General features: G+C 48.9%; 1 protein-coding gene across 2 annotated transcripts in view; it reads right to left on the bottom strand.

The window, feature by feature from the left end:
• B4GALT1 (beta-1,4-galactosyltransferase 1) overlaps nucleotides 1-11,221 on the bottom strand; it is a 49,354-nt gene extending 38,133 nt beyond the window's left edge. For both annotated transcript variants that reach the window (XM_035016486.1, XM_035016487.1), the window contains exon 1: nucleotides 10,683-11,221. In XM_035016486.1, the coding sequence (XP_034872377.1) occupies nucleotides 10,683-11,100 (418 nt within the window). In that variant the 5' untranslated portion in view covers nucleotides 11,101-11,221. The remainder of the gene's footprint in view (nucleotides 1-10,682) is intronic.
• Between the last annotated feature and the right edge of the window lie 6,257 nt (nucleotides 11,222-17,478).

Genomic DNA, 17,478 nt, shown 5'->3' with positions numbered 1-17,478 from the left:
CTCTCCCCAGGACATGGACAAAAAATGTCCACCTGGAGAAGGGAAGGCTGTGGAGCACCACAGAATCCTGGCACGCCTGGCGCGTGGCAACACTCACTCCCAACTCCCAGTGGTGTGGATTCAACAAGATGGAGGCCTCCTTGTGGCCTGGGGTAGGTCTCTTCATCGAGGCAGGCCACAGTCTCCACCAAACCCTGGCTCCAGGCTAAACCCTATCCCTAAGTTGTGGTTACAGCCTCACACCTCTCCCTTATCCTCTTAACTCTGCCCCAACAAAAACAACCTGCATTTGGAGAAAATTTTACTCTGCAGCCTACTATGTTGAGTGTATGTCTTCTGCACCCAAGGGAATGGGTTAGACATCGAACAAAAGAACAGAACACTGACATCACCACATACCTCATCTCATTCAATCCTCTTATCAAGCCCTTGAGGTAAGAATTATCTCCCCATTCTACACAGGAAGAAAGTATTGCCCTGGGCACCCCAGGAACAATATGCTAGACAACAGCTCTGGCCTGACTACAAATACATCCAGGGAGCACCTTGTTAAATCACAGCTGAGTGCTGCGGAACTTGGCAGAAGAGGACAAGAGGGGCTGTGAGATGAAAGTAGCAGCTGTCACAAGTTGAATGCACCCCATCTGCTTAATTTGTAAACCTCTGGCCACTGAAATTACTGGTGCCAAAGTCATTGTACTACTTATGGACGTCAGCAGGCTCCTGTCTATCTACAAAAGAGGCATGTGAAGGGGGTGGCCATAGAGGCAGAACTGGCGATTCACAGCCATCGATCAACTTATTTTTACCCAACATAATTTAAGTCCTTCTTCCTTTGGGCCTCATTTCTGGATCCCCTCAATCAGGGTCGTCAGACTGGAGTTGATCCACATGGGTTAGGTGGTCACGTGCCCAGGCTAGCCCGTCAGAACCGAACACAGTTTCTGTGGATGGCTGCATGTGGTACTTCCAGACATCAACCCACAAAGTTTTAGACTAACACCATTTTGCTTTTTGTGTTTGTTTTGTTTTATTTTGTTTGTTTGTTTTTATATTATGTTAGGACCAACACCATTTTGAAGCCAGGCTTATAAAGCCAGGGTCTGCCCCCATTCTACAGCTTTGGCTCCACAAATAAAAGGAGGAAAGTTTCTTACCTTGTGTAAATCAACTCTTTGGCAAAGGTACAGGAAGTATTGAAAGAGCCACCAGTAAGACTCCTTGGTGGATACACCTCAGCAGGAACTCCCAGACACAATGGCGTACGGGAAGAACCTCAAGTCCAAGTTCGGTGCAGTGCCTTATACAAGGAACTTAACGCACACACATACACACAAGCTGGGAGTGTCAATGTGAGACTCCAGATGGATCTGACTTCCCCTAGGTATCCACATTGTTTAAAAGCCAATATCTCTAGGCCAGGAATTTACAGTTTAGGGCCTATGGATTATTCCAACCCTCTTGGAAAGCAAAGTGGCAATGTGAACCAATGTCATAAAGGTGACTATCTCCCTTAGCCTAATTCCTCTCTAGAAATTTATCCCAAGGAAATAATTCAACTGAAGCAAAAAGCAAAACATAAGAGAAAATGTTCAAGATTATCTATGATTTTAAAACAAAACAAAACAAACAAATAAACAAAAAACAATGACCATGATGGAGAAACCTGGAACACTGAATGCTAAGGAAATATCGGTAAGGATTTAATATTTTTAAAGATTTATATATCTATTTATTTATTTGAGGGAAGAGGGGCAGTAGGAGAAGGAGAGAAAGAATCTCAAGCAGACTCCCTGGTAAGCGGGGAGCCCTACATGGGGCTTGATCTCATCACCCTGAGATCATGACCTGAGCCAAAATCCGACTGGATGCTTAACCAACTGAGTCACCCAGGCACTCCTGCATAAGGATTTTAGATAGCAGCTTGAAAAGATAATTAGGATAATTATGAATAACATACCAGTTTAAGATAGCGTTGAATGAAATGAACAGAATGCAAAATAGTTTCACACTACAATTACAACAGAGTAAAGTATGTATGTATTTAGAAAGTCTTGTCAAGTTTTGTTACAGTGGTAGGCATATGTTTCATTACAATGGTAAACAGCAGAATTGTATTTTTTAAAATATTTAATGTGGTGATGTATTTTCAACTAAAAAAGAGAAAAAAGGAAGAAATCCTACAAGCAAACACCAAAATCTTCACAAATAAGAACTATCAGTGCTACCAATAATAGATAACATATATTCAGAGCTTATTCAGTGTTAGGCACTGTTTTAGGCCTTTTTATGCCTACTACCTAAATCTTACAACATCTATGAGGTAGACACTATTGTTATCCCCATTTTACAGGTGAGAGCACTGAGGCACTGAAAGGAAAACATCTCTCCCATATCACACAGCTAGCCAGTGGGTAGTGTGCTTCACAGGGAATTTCAGAGCCCTTTCATGCTGCAGATATGACCAGGATTTCCCCCATACCAATCCAGACTTCGGGAGGAAGAGAAGGAAGAGCACTAAAGACCAACAGGTCCAACCCACTCAAACTTCAGAGAGGGAAAGAGGGACCAACAGAGTTGGGACTTGCCCAAAATGATGGAATGAGTTAGGAGAAGGACCAGAACACGGAATTCTCACACCAGTGGCCTTTGAGGCTTGCCCCTACCCCCTCCAGACCACAAACCCCCTGGTTCTGTACCTCCCTCTCCCTTCGCCTTCTCTCCTTCAGGCCCTCAGTCTAGCTATCTTCAGCTTTCCCCTGTCCAGCACGGCCCCTTCTGCACCACCTTCTCTCTTCCATTATCTTCCTTTCACTCTGCCTCCCACTTCCTGTCCTCTCCCGCCCGGCTGGTGACTGCATGCAGCAGCTGGGACAGCAGCCATGGCCTTCTTCCCATGTGACAGCAACCAGAGGAAATTACAGGCTGCGTTCAGCAGTAGACCCCTGCCCTTCCCAATCAGAGAGACTGTTCAGACACACTGAGAAACACAGAGATGCTAGAATCAGTGTTGGAAGAGAGGCCCTTCATTTTGAGTCTGGACCTAGCCCAGATCACCCATCTGGTTCTCTGCACCTTCCCAGTGCCCTGGGGACACCCACACTTCCCCTTTCTGACTACACCATATTGCCAGGGTCTGTCCACTGCTGAGCCCTTGTTCATGTCTATCTCCCATGCTTCAGATACTGTGGTTACCAACAAAAGCTTGCTGAGTGAGCAAATCAGTCTTCATTCACCCACTTCCTTAGGGCTCCTCCTGACTTGGGGTGAAGACTCAGGTCTACCCATTCTCAGCCAGGCAGCAGCCATGCCCAGGCTGCCTTTATACTCATCTGAATGCCAGGAGCTACCTAACACCTCAGCGCCAAGTCACCAAGCTGCTATGATGCAAATACCATTTTCCCTAGACCCACCCTTAGCTTGGAGTCCTATTCTGTTTTTTCAAGCTGGTGGCGGCAGGGTGGCCTGAGACACTAACGACAGCTCTGCACTTTCAGGATGTCAAAGGCAAAAGGACATTATGCAAAACAGGAAGAAACTTTTAAGGAAATTTTTTTTTTTTAAGATTTTATTTACTTATTTGACAGAGAGAGAGGCAGCAAGAGAGGGAACATAAGCAGGGGGAGCAGGAGAGGGAGAAGCAGGCCTCCGGCCGAGCAGGGAACCCAATGTGGGGCTCGATCCCAGGACCCTGGGATCATGACCTGAGCCAAAAGCAGATGCTTAACAACTGAGCCACCCAGGGGCCCCTTAAGGAAACTTTTAAAGGCATTTTTTAAATGCACACGGTCATGGGGTCAGGCAATTAGTGAACCCCCTGCCAGGGCCCCTCCCCATGACCTCCAGACCCATGAGGTGGGACAGGAAGGAACCTGACCTCATACCATACTGGTCATGCTGGTCTGACATGACCCCGCCACTTCCCTCAGCACAGCCTCCCCATGGATCCCCAGACTCTGTGCCAAATGACCCCTGGCAGAGTCCCAAAGCCCAAGTGTCCCTCAGAAAGGGAGAATGTAGATCCGGTGAGGGCAATCAAAGTGGAATAATTTCCAAGTGCAATGACACCTTGGGAAGAGCCTAGCCTAATGGCCTGAGACTAGATTGCTCAGACCACCTGAACCAGTCCCGACTGAGCGCTGGGCTCTAATGCTCTCTGAGGCTTCTCTCAAAAGCAATTCCTGGAAATCTATAGGGTCTCACTTCAGGGCCCCTCCCCAGATCTCACTGTGCTATTGGTTTCATAGTCCGATTTGCTAGCGTGTTCCCGGGCGGCTCTGTGGAAACAGTCATGTCAACTGCACCAGCTTAGCTAGCTGGTGTCTCCCCAGCACCACGGCCCCAGGGCCACAGTCCACACAAGCCTAGCCCAGGGACTTGGCAGCTAAGGAGACAAATGGAGAAGTTACTGAGAAAGCAGACTCCTAGGGCATCACCCCCACTGCTTCTGTTAACAACAGATCTCTGCTCAGTCTGATCCCAAGTGTCCATCCTACAGCTTGGCCCTCTGCCCCTGCCCCAGGCACTTCCTGCACCTAGTTTCCTTTTTAATCAGAATTCTAGACACATCCTTCATTCAGCAATAAATGATACTCCTCTGCCAGCACTAAGTAAACCTGTAATTTTGAATGGGTCTATCTTTTTCTAAGACTGGTTTTAAAACCTAGCTCTTCTCAAAAAGCATTCACCCTTTTTTTCCCTTTTTAGAAAACTCTACTCGAGAAACAATCCAGAAAGTGCAATGCTTTATGTACAAGCCTCAGAGGGCCACTAAGAAAAAACAAAAACTACGTGTGTGTGTGTGTGTGTTCAACAACAACTGAAAAAATAAAGTTATAGCATATTCAGCTGACAGAATGACACAGCTTTTGGGGTTTTTAAAAGTGTAGGACCAAGCTCGTGAGAAAGAATCTTAAGTGACAAATGCTGGATAGCAGGTTATCTATGTCTATCTATACCAATCTATCTGTTCATCTATATTCTTAAATATGTACAAGAAAAAGATTAGCAGGAGATACGCCAACATGTTTCCTCTAGGTGAAAGGAATACAGGCGTGCCTTTCTACCTTTTTTACCTTTTTAAGTTATTTTCAATAAGCCTGCATTACTTTTTACAAAAAAAATACAGGAAAAAGCAAAGACCCACAGCCCTAGCCTGCAGCATTCCATGGAAGCTACTCCTTCCCTCTCTCTGGGCTTCGTGAGGGGCTTTGGAGGGGTGGCAGGGGAAAGGGAAGCAGCTACACAACACACCCAGACCAGACATTAAATTCACTGCCAAAGAATTCAGCAACGGCCAATTATATATCTCCTGGCCTTCATTTGTGTAGGGAAGGGGGGGGCTGAGGCCAGGCTGGAAAGTGGAACCTGAAACACTGAGTGTGTGACTCAGCCCTTCTGCCTTCTAAGGACGAATCCCTTTAGGCCACGTCCACTCAGAACCAGCTCCCAACCGGACCCTATCCCCTGACCTTAAGCCACCATGACCTTCGAACCTGGACGTTTTGACCTTTACAACAGGATCTGCAATCTCTCCCCAAACTGGTGACCCGCGTAGAGACCCCCCACAACTGGGGCCTTTACAATCACAGCCACAGTCCAGCTCCTAGGAACACTCACAATCCCATGCCTGGTGAACTCCCCCAGGAGTTAGGGTCTGGCTCGCTGGCCTTTACAGTGACCTCATTGCCTGGACCACCCTGGGCGTTGCCAGAGCCAAGTGTAAAATGGCCACAGTGCCAGGACCCACAGGATTTAAGCTGCAAGGGCAATCCATCTGTTTTAGGACAAATGGATTGCCACTTAACCAGATAAGAATAACTGGAATTTCCAGGTGGATATTATTACAAGCAGAATTCCAGTCTCTGCTTCTTGTCAGGAGCAGGCAGGGAACACTGAATAGTGAAGATGGCATTGGAGGCACTGGGTATGCAAGCAAGGAAGAAATCACTAGGTTTAACTTGGCCACAGGACGACTGGGCCGCTTTCTTTCTTTCTTTTTTTTAAGATTTTATTTATTTATTTGACAGAGAGAGACAGCAAGAGAGGGAGACTGGGCCACTTTCATACACACCCAGAGCCCAGCTAAGCCCAAAGAGGATGTGCCTCCCACACCTGCCCCCAAAGCCCAGAAGATTCCCTGGGTGAAATCCACAGAAAGGCAGGGACTGCCTGAGCATTAACTGTCCTGTCGTTCCCAACCCATAAATTAGTCTAGTCCCAGCCTGGAAATCCCTACCCTGCTGCTACCCAAAGACCATATGGCTGCTGATGTCTCATAACAGTCATTATAAAGCAGCAAGGTACAGATTACTCAACAGCGTTAATTTGAGGCTTCAGAAATTACAGGAACAACCAAAACCAGGACTGAAGAACTTTGATATCAACTCTAGTTTTCTGAATAAGAGGAAGAAAGGAAGAAAAGGTGGGATGGATAGGAGAGGGAGAGACTAAACACACACACATTTTAGTTTCCCTAATTGACATCAGCACAGTTTAATTATGCCTCCTCTGCCTGGACTGTTCTTAAAGGAGAGGCATTGTGTCATCTTCCTCTTTGCAGCTCTAGTACCCAGCACAGGACAGGTGCATCGTGGGAACTAAATGAATGAAGTTACCAGATGTCTTAGCCATCAAGGATGTCCAGGCCAGCTTTCAGGTGGACAGACAGACATACCTAGCAAGGATCCTCTCAAACTCTAGGTCATATTAGCCTGCTCGGAGCCTCTGCACTAGGTGTCTACTGGGCAATAACCTCAAGGAAGAACACTGGGCTGGGAAGCAGGATACCCAAGTTCCAGCCCCAGCACAATGAGGGATGAGGCCAGGGAACTAGACAGTCCCATCCTGGGATGCTATGGGTCCAAGATGCTGCAGTTTGAATCCAATCCCACATTTGACTCTCTGCTCCCCATGCCCCAGGGAGTGTCCACCTGGTCCATAAGGTGGAGGCTTCCATGCTTGCTGAGTCTGGGACAGACTGCAACAGGTAGGAATCACTCCTGCCACAATCAGGCTGAGTGGAAGGAAGCAAGCCCAATAGTCATAGAGGGTATTTCTCAATCTCAGACTGTTAGACAAGAAGGTGTATCTTTGTATTTGCCAATAAACTACTTTCCCAAGGAAAAACAACAGGACAAACTAGTTTAAAGTACTAGCTACATAATCTCCCAAAGTTAAAGACCTGGACAAGGGGAGGCTCCTCGTGCCTTCCCCAACTCTGAGGATGAGGCTCTACCCCAAGCCAGAAAGTGATGAGGCTCCAAGACTCAAAGGGGAGAGAGAGCCCTTCCCCAAGCTGAGGGCTGGGACAGATGTCCTCAAAGTACATTTTGTCCTGGGCAGCCTGCTTGTGTCCACATGTGTGAATATGTGAGAAGGGGGGAGAGGGGGATAGCATGCTGGTGGAAAAACACCTGAGAGCTGAGAGCCAGCAGGGACGCAGATAGTGCTTTGTCTTCCCAAGGGCACAAACCACTACAGAAGCTTGGTTAACAGCCCCCACAAAAGCTGGGGAAGTTGACTCATGGACAAGTGCTCTCCCAGGACCCTGGCTACCTATGGTGGCTGTTTGCTGATCCAGGTGCCCATGGCTCTCTGGTGCCCACCTCTAGATTAGAGTCGTTTGAACAAATGAAGAGGATCTCTTCAAAGCATAGATGGGCAAAGGAAGCCTCTGGGTTTAAGCAGTCCTATACTCACCCCCCACACCCCATACACCCTTGAGCGGACTGTAGCAGCTGTACCAGGCCCCAGTTGAGCCCCCAGGTCAGTCCTGCCTCCCCTAACCAGTCCAACCTAAGGTCCTGCCCACCTTCTACCTAGCCCCTCTCTGGGCTGGCAGTGCCAAGGCCAGCACCAGTCAAGTCACGCTGAGTTGCCACCAAATCTGAGCAGAGACGAACATTCCAGGAAAAGAAAACGCAAGACCGCTGCTCCTCCCAGGTCGAACACCCAGGCAGCCAGGAAAGGGGGCCTTGTGACCACGTTACGTGGACCAGATGCTACACAACCTGAGGGCCAAGAGGACAGTGCCTGCAGGCCTGAATTTTCTGGGAGAACTCCCCCGGGAACTTGGAGGAATACTCAGGAAAGGCCCACCTCCCCCACTGCAGTCCCTACTCCTGAAGGCCTCCCACTAGCCCACAGGGGGATCCTGAGGCAGGGCCTACAATGAATGGCTCAACACACTGCAACTTGCCTTATGTCACAAAGACTAGACAGAAGCAGGATTCAAGCCCAAGTCTTTCTGAAGTCTATCCAAGGCTCTGACAACCCATGAGAGATCAAACAGACACCATCAACAGCCTGGTCTGGTGTCTGGCTCCTCCAGGGAAGGGCATGCCCATTGCCCTCCACGTACCAAACAGGAGCTTATCACAGTGTCTGGCCCAGACCCCTGGACACCAGAAAGTAGAGCCAAGTCAAGGAAAGGAACTGCAAGTAGTGAAAAGGCCACAGTTCTAAACCCCACGGATGCTTTCTCCCATCAACCTCAAAACCACCCCGCAGGGGCTTTGATTGACACCTGCTCAGATGAACAGATGGGCTCAATTCCCCCCAACCCACACACTCCTAGAGAGACTTTCAGCCTCCTCGAGACCCCCTCTCAGCCAGGAGCCCCCATTCAGAGAGCTGACCCAACCACTCAAACCTAAGGGCTCAATTAAAATGAAGAAAAACCTGCCACCTTCACTTTGTGGGACCTCCACAGCAGCAGCCCAAACATCATGGTTCCATGCGTGTCACACTAAGGGGGCCAAGCTAGAGAAGACCCAGGGCCTCTCCTCACCCTCCAAATGTTATCTCTCAGGAAGTGCCTTCACGCTGCCAATTCAAAATTCAGCTCAGAAATACTAGTAACCGGTCACCAAGCATTAGGAACACCGTTGCAAAACAAAAACAAAGCACCATGGGCCCTCGAACTTCACTGAGAAGACCTTATACCTCAAATACCAATCTAATGAACTTTGGGGCACTTTAATTTGCTAATTTCTCTTTTTTCTGCATAAACATCTAGGCAACAATTAAAAACAAAAAGATGAAAACTGGCCTCTCTGGGTTCTGGGGACTTATCTCTCTCTTCCCCCTTTCTCTCTGCTGTTCAGAGCCACCTCCACAGGTGTCTGAGAAAATGGAACTCAAGTCCCAAGTCCTATTTGCCATGTACTTAATGTACGCAATCTCACTTAGCCCTAAAAATAACCGAGTTAAACACCAACAACCCCATTTTACATACAAGACACAGACTGTGAAAAACTCTGTAAGATGCTTGAGGCCAGACACTTAACAGCAGGGCAAATATTCAACTTTATTTTATAAGACTAGTCTGCTTCTCAGACTAACCACCAAGTCCAAAGGGATTCAATTTTCTGCTTTAAAAAAAAAGTCCCCTTATTTCCACAATTCATGTCTGACCAATTCCAAGAGCTTCCTCCTAAACTTGATATGAAAATACTGAAGTAATTATTGGAGAAATTGAGCAAGAGCATGTAGAAGGCCTGCTCTGCCAGGGTTTTGCGGGAAGGTGACAGAGTTCCTACTGGCAGGATGCCTGCCCTCCTGCCAGGGCCCCTCACTTAGAACAACAATCTCTAAACTCTGGCATTAAAAAATGAGCAGCCACCAGTATGATAATCTTGGGAACAACCTGTGGCCGCCTGGGCCTGACTGCCTGTGGAGATCACAGGTCAAGGAAACGTTCTGCCCGCAGGGAACCGTCCAGCCTCCTCCGGACAGGAGGAACGCAAACCCACCCTCTCAAGCTCCCAGCAGGCTGGTGGCCACCCTTCCGATCACCTGGGCAAGACACCTGAGACTCCAAGCTTCTCCCTGGAAGGAACAACTGGGTGTGGACTGGTTACAGTTTAGCCCTCCAGCCCCTGTGGTACACACATTGTACTCCTACAAACACCCTCAGTCCTTGGGAGGGCTCTGCTCACATAGGTTTCGGGGAACCTACAGGTGCACGAAGCAGGGTAGGAAGGCCCCAGGGCAGCGATCTACACAGAAGAGGAACTTGACACAATAGTAACAATTTATTAAGGGCTTACCTTCATTAATGTAAATACTTGTTTACACTGTTTCACCTAATCTTCCAAAACAACCCTGACTTAGGTACCATTTATCTTCCCCATTTAACTGATGAAAAACCAGAAGTTAACAAGTCACTCGCCCAAAAGCTCGCGAAAAGTTAACCCACTCAGGAGAGAGTGGTTCTAGGGAAAGACAAGATAGTGAACTGGATGTGAACTGGGAGGTCAATTTCCTTCCTCACTGGAGGCCTCATCATCAGTTTCCCAGACTGGAGTGGGTTACTCTGAGCTGCCTCTTGGTCCCTACCAGAGTGAGCGAGGCGAAGGCAGCTCCAAGCCCTAAACAAACTCAAACTCCAAAACTTCTTGAGGCGTGAGCCAGAGCAGGGAAGTCTACAAGGCCTTCTCCGGTTCTGGGGCCCTGGGGCCAGAGGGGCCCGCGGCTTCCTTGTACCACCCCCACCCCAGTCTTCAACGTGAATCCAAAAGGACTCGCCTCCCACCCTCTCACGCCATCCAGCCCGGAACCTCTGTCTGGGATTAGGGACGGTGATCCGGAACCGGGAGGCTGGATATCCTGGAAGAGGGCACGGGCGAACGTCCAGGGGACCCCGCCGAGGAAATTCGGGAAAGTCCCCGAGTCCTTACCGAGCAGTGGAGACTCCTCAGGGCATGCGAGCAGCGACAGCGCTGTGGTGGAGGGCACCGGGGCCGAAGTCAAGTTGCTCGCGGAGCCGGGGCCGGAGTGAGAGTCTGCCTCTGGGCTGGAGTCGCTACCCGAGCGCAGCTCGGAGGAAGCGTCCAAAGGCGGCAGCGGCGGGGCCCCTCGGGGTCGGAGCTCCCCGGAGGGCTGCTCGATCGCGGCGGCGCCGTTCGAGCCGCCCTGCAGCGGTGTTGGGACTCCGACCAGCTGAGGCAGGCGGCTCAAGTCGCGGCCCGCCAGGTAGTAGACGAGGGTGACGCCAAGATGCAGCGCGCAGACGGCTACGAGCAGGCGGCAGGCCCGCTGCAGGGACGCGCCCGGCATCGCGGCGCTGCCGCCCAGGAGCGGCTCCCGAAACCTCATCTTCCCGCCGCCGCTTTAAGAGGCGGGTGGGCTACAGCGGGGAGGGGCGGCCCGCCCGCGGGCCGCCGGCCAGGCGCTGCCCGACCGCGGCGCTTGGGGGAGGGGCCGCAGGGGAAGCGAAGAGGGAGCGCTGCCCCGGCTGGCAGGCGGCGGAACTCGGAGACTCCGGCCAGCGGGACCGCCCAGCGACCAGAAGTGCGCCCGAGGCGCGGGTGGGGGCGGGCGCGGGGCCGCCGGTTGGAGCGGGGTTTTCGGGACTCGAGCGGGAGGGCGGGGCCTCTGGGGCGGAGCCGCGACGCGCGGGCGGGGCCTCGGGAGGGGGCTGCAGGGGGCGGAGCCGTCCCGAGGGCGGCTGGCCTCCCCGGGGCGCCGCGCCGCGCGCTCGGGTTCCCACACCGCCCTCCTCCCGAGCCCTCGTCGTGTGGCTTCGGTCGCTACCGAGCCGCGCCTCCTCCGCTTCCTCTTCCTCCTCCTCCTGGCTGCCCTCGAGAGGCGCCGCCGCTTCCTGCGGTGCTGAAGGGCTGGGGTACGGGCCTGGGCTTACAGCGCGGCGGCGCAGAGAGCCGGCTGGTCGTTGACTTGAGGGGTTGGGGGCCGCGACGGCGCTCCAGCCAGGGCGCCTCGGTAGGCCTGATTGGGTCCGGAAGAGGGATGGGGAAAGGTTGTCCAGGAAGCGGGCTTCAACCCCGGGAGGGAGGTGGGACAGCCGCGGAGGGATTCTTTGGGACCTTCGATACCCCTACCTTGGCGGGGCTAGACTCCTCTACCAATGCGGGGGCCCAGCAGGGAGGCGCCGCTCACCCTCCCGCCGCGGGAAAGGGCACGAGTCTCCGCTTGTCTGGCTCAGCCTACGGCAGGCAGCCCAGCCTGGAGCACCCACCCAGCTCGGTTTTGGGTGTGTGGGTGCCTCTTCTAGTGCATCCCGCCCCTCGAGGATACGTGCTTTGAGTGAGAGGGTGGCAAAGAGCCTCAGTAACTCCCTTGCTGGCCTGCAGGAGAGCAGCCAGCTTTGTTTACAGTTTACGTGAGCTCAGACACAATCCCAGGAAGTAGGAATTGTCCCTATCTCACAGATAAAAGAGTTCAAGGCTCAGGAAGGTTAAGAAGCTTACCTAAGATCCCACAGCTAGTGAGAGACAGAGGTAGAATTCTGGCTCCAAAACCTTTATTTACCACATATTTGCCCCTGGTTGATTTGCACGTCTGGGTGGGAGGCTTAGGCACTGAAGTTGCTCTGTTCAAATTTTACCCAGAGGCCACTCTTCAGGCACACCTGATGCTTAGTGAGCAGGGACACCTCACCCCTGAGAAGGACTCACGGAAGTGCTGTTATTAATGTGGATGGAGAAGCTGAGGGCTCTGGCAGCCAACTGAAGTGGAGGGAATGATAGCAATAACTAGCATAGCTTGGGAGTTTACTATATGCCAGTCAAGCACAAGCCTAATTGCTTTATATGCATCGTCTCAATCCTAACAACACTTTCATGTAGGTTCTTGTTACTATCTCCATTTCGCAGATGAGAAAACTGAGGCTCAGGAGTTGACTCTTGGCTGTGATCATATAGAATACTTTCCTCACTTGGCCCTGGACACCAGGCTTTCCTGATCTTCCTCACTTCACTAGTCACTCCTCTGTCTTCCTTGTGGGCTTCTCCTTCTCTTCTCCAGTTGTTGAAGGCCCCAGGTCATAGTCCATGATGCTCTTTTCTGTCCGTTCAGACTCCCTAGGAGTGATGTATAATATCTGTATATAAATGATACAAAATTTCTGTCTTCTGCAGTTTTCCAAGGCCTCAGAACATAGCACATGATGTTCTTTTCTGTCTACACACTCCCTAGAAGTAATTTATAATAATCTGTTTGCTGATGATTGCAGAATTTCTATCTCTAGCCTAGATCTTCAGACTTATTTTCAAGTGCCTATCTTACCGGCATCTCAAACTCAATACATCCTGCCCACCCCACCCCCCCACCCCCCGACAACCTACTCCCTATACTATACCCCACTCTCATTCTTAACCTACCTCAGAGAATGGCACCACTGTTCAGCCAGTTCCTCAAGCCAAAGCCTAAAAGGTGTCCTTGATGTGCCTGTCTTATGCTAAAATGCCATTTCCAGTCCCTCAGCAAGCCTTGTCAGTGCTACATTTAAATCATCAGAATTAACCACTTACTAATTCTGCTATAACTGTCTTGGACCAAGCTACCATCATCTTGGCCTGGGTTATAATGGTAGCTTCCTAATTGGTCACTCTGCTTTCACCTCCTCCCTGTCCCCTCCCCAGTCTGTTCTCCAAACAGCATCTAGGAAGATCTTTGTAAGCATAAATCAGATCGTGCCGTTTTATTCAAAACAAAATCCAAATGTGTAGGAGCCCTATCTAATTGGTTCCTATCTCTCTTCCCCACCCACATCTGTCACTCTCTACCATGTTCTCCCTGCTTTAGCCACACTAACCTAATTCCTATTCTCTGGAATTTGCTTATTTCTTCCTGCCTCAGGGCCTTTGTACTTGCTATTCACTTAGTCTGAAATACTCATCACCCTTATTTAATTCAGATCTCCCAAATGTCACCTTAAGAGAGAGGTCTTCTCAGACTATCCTATGTAGAATAGTCCCCCCACCCAAATCTACTTAACCTGCTTGATTTTTTTCAGAGCATGTATCACTACCCAACACTATATTTATTGTTGTCTGTCTCCCTCACTAGACGATCAGCTCCATGAGTGCAGGAACTTTCTCTCTTCACTACTATATCCTCAGCTCCTGGAACTGAGCTAGTACATAGTGGACACTGAGTAAATATTTGTTAAAATACCTGTTAAATGAATGCTTACGATCATCTTGATTATGTGGGAAGGGGAGAAGGGAAGAACTATTGCTAAGTTATTTTACTTTATTTTATTTTCTCTTATTTTAAGAGAGAAAGCGCGTGCACACAGGGAAAGGAGGGCAGAGGGAGAGGGAGAGAGAGAACCTTAAGTAGGCTCCACACCCAGCACAGAGCGTGACACAGGGCTCGATCTCACGACCCAGAGATCGTGACCTGAGCCAAATCAAGAGTCAGATGCTTAACCGACTGAGCTACCCAGGCACCCCGCTAAGTTATTTTAACTTTATTATTTATTTATTTATTTTAGAGAGAGAGTGCATGGGGGGGGGTTGTGGAGCAGAGGGAGAGAGGGATAATCTTAAGCAGGCTCCATGCCCAGCACAGAGCCTGACATGGGGCTCGATCTCACAACCCTGAGACCATGATCCTAAGATCATGACCTGAGCTAAAGTCAAGAGTTGGATGCTCAATGGACTGAGCCACCCAGGCACCCCATCCCGCTAAGTTATTTTAAACACATAAGTTAAGAGTTGTTCACCAGGGAATTGGTCAAGGTGAAGCTGACCTCAACAGCCTATGCCTAGAAGAAAATGCCTGTCCAATGAGTGAGGGTGGGTCTAAATAATTCCCCAACTGAAAACTGAGAGGAGGTAGAGATGGAGATACGTCTTCCACGTATCCATGTAATGGCCCAGAGACAGGATGGAGTGTAGGGAGGTTAGGGGTCACAGACTTATCCCAGGACCCTCTTTGTGGCCAGGAAGCAAGGAAAAGAAACACTTGCTGTTGATTCCTTGGGACCATGCAGAGCCAGTGAGGTTCCCACCAGCCTTATCAGCACCCCCACCACCATCTAGAGGTGCCTACAATCCGTAAATTTTTTGCTTCAGAAGGTCCAGAAGGTCAGAAACGTTCAGAACAATATTGTCCAGCTGTCCAAACAGGAACTGGTCTTAGAAACAGAGACAGACCCAAGGCAACCTTTGCCACCTCTTCCCCCTTTCCACTTTGTCAGGTGGAAACTAATCCACATCAGAGGAGATACCTGGAGAGGAAGTTGCAGGGCTGACTGGCCAAAAAACTGGAATCTGGGTTTTGTAGTTTGCCTGTTCAGTGCTGATCTGCCCAGAGCCACCCAGCTCCTGCTTCTCCCTGTGGGCTACCTTCAGCTGGTTAGCGGCATTTCCTCTGCGCCCTTATTTGCACCTGTCAGTTTACATTTCTCTTTCACCTCAGTAGATCAGAAGGACATGGAATAGTGCCTGGCATGTGGTAGACCGTTATTTCAAGGATCTGTTGCTGCATAAGATAGCACCCCAAAACTTAGTGTCTTCAAACTAACAGTTTCTTTCTCCTAATCGTGTAGGTTGACTGGCAGTTCTGCTTCACATGGCCACAGGCACAGCTGGAAGTTCCAGAATGGCTTCCCTCACACGGCAGGCAGTTGGTGCAGGCTAGAGGCTGCCTTAGAATGGTCGTGGGTCAGGGGCCTTGGCTCTTCTCCACTCGGACCTCTCCATAAAGGCCTTTCACACGACTGCTTGAATTGCCTCACAAACTGGAGGGTGAGTTCCAAGAAGGAGCATTTCAAGACAAAGTAAGAAGATGCAAACCCTGTAAGGCCCAGCCTTCAGCATCACTCATTTGGGTATTTTAGTTAACTTATTGGGCAGTCTAGATTCAAAGGGAGTAGATGTGTCTTCCTCTTGTTGGGTGGAGGAGTAAAGAATCTTCAGCCCTCTTTTTTAAACCACTGCAGTTTGCCCAGTGGCCACAAATTATTTAGATTTCCCCCACATGTAGAATACATTAATCTCCTCCCAGATCCCCCAAAGGCTGAGCCTATTAAGACTTCAGGCTCAGGCTCCAGGTCAAGAATTTCATCATCTGAATCAGGTCCAGATGATTCCTCAGGTTCAGAGTCCTGTAAACTATGAAACAAGTTCCCTTCATCCTCTTTCTGAGCAATTCAGTCCAAAAGCCATTAGGTAGGGATGAGCAAGGTAGGAGTCTAAACCTCATAGACAGTGTGTCAAAGCCCAATCAAATGAAGAGAGGATGGGGTGATGAGTGGGGAAGGTGGCAGCCTTAAGTAGGGTACAGAGTGCAGCGTGTCAAAGCCCAAGCAGAGTAGAGGGCATCCATGGGGGGTTAGGGTATTAGGGGTTTCTGTGAATTAGGGCAGCCCAGAACAGGGTGTTAGAGCCCAAGTGGGATGAGGAGATTGTTAAATACAGGGAGACTGATTAGAAGTAACTATATGGGGCGCCTGGGTGGCTCGGTTGGGCGACTGCCTTCGGCTTAGGTCATGGTCCCAGGGTCCTGGGATCAAGCCCCACATTAGGCTCCCAGCTCAGCAGGAAGCCTGCTTCTCCCTCTCCCACTCCCCCTGCTTGTGTTCCCTCTCTCACTGTGTCTCTCTCTGTCAAATAAATAAATGGAATCTTTAAAAATAACAACAACAAAACACTAAAAAAAAAAGAAGAAGTAACTATATATATGGCTAATGAGAGTCACCTAAGTTTCTGACTGTCAGAGAAGGGAGTTACAAATATAGACAAGGACAAAACAAAAATGAACTCTTTGACACTTTATTGGAATTAGAGAAATTGGTGTGAATTCATGGTTTTCAATATATAGATAGATAATGAAATAAATACAGGGGGGTGTGTGTGTGTGTGTGTGTATTTACATGTAAATATGAGTAAATACCTGGGAGAACTGCTGGGAGCAGAAACTTCCCAATAGCAATGAGCATATTTAACACTCAAATCTTGGTTTCTAAACATCATTTTCCAATAAAAGGAACTAGGTATTCTTGGAGAAAAGGCTGATTTCAGGAATGGACCAGGGATATTACAAGATGAGCCTAGAAAATCATGTACCAAAAAGTAAGAAGGGCTCAAAGAATAGTGAGTATGTGTCAAAATAACACACAAATCAGTTTGAAGGAGCTCCCATTGGCCAAGTATGGAACAATTTGAGCATGAAAATAAATATTGATAGGAACAGTTTACAGCCAATTGAACAAAATAAGAAACTATGAGTTCATACTGATATAAATAAAGAAATGAACATTTGATGAGTAACAAGATATTTACATAATTTCAAAGTATCTCCTCCACAAAATACTTACAATTTCAATGGGAAACATAGAAAAATCCAAATTTTGAAACATTCTAGAAAATAACCATCCTGAAATCTTAACAAATATCAAGTTCATGACAGTCAAGGAAAGACTGGGGAACTGTTCCCCACTGGAGGGTACTAAAGAGAAATGACAACTAAATGCAACACTGTGATTCTGAAGTGGATCCTTCTGCTGTAAAATATTTTGAGGATGACCAGTGAAACTTGAATCGGGACTAGGGATAAGATGATACTATTGTATCAGTGTTAATTTCCTGATTTTGATGGTTGTATTGTGGTTATGTTAGAAATATACATATGAGATTTGGAGGGTAATATGACATCATGTCAGAAGCTTACTCTCAATCCAAAAAAGTATTTGTACTAAACTTGCAAGTTTTCTGTAAGTTATCT

Source organism: Mirounga leonina, unplaced genomic scaffold (assembly GCF_011800145.1).
Source record: "Mirounga leonina isolate KUSES-001 unplaced genomic scaffold, KU_Mleo_1.0 Mir_170, whole genome shotgun sequence".
NCBI lineage: Eukaryota > Metazoa > Chordata > Mammalia > Carnivora > Phocidae > Mirounga > Mirounga leonina.
The sequence above is the reverse complement of the archived record's forward strand: the minus strand, read 5'-3'. Positions and strand labels throughout refer to the sequence as shown.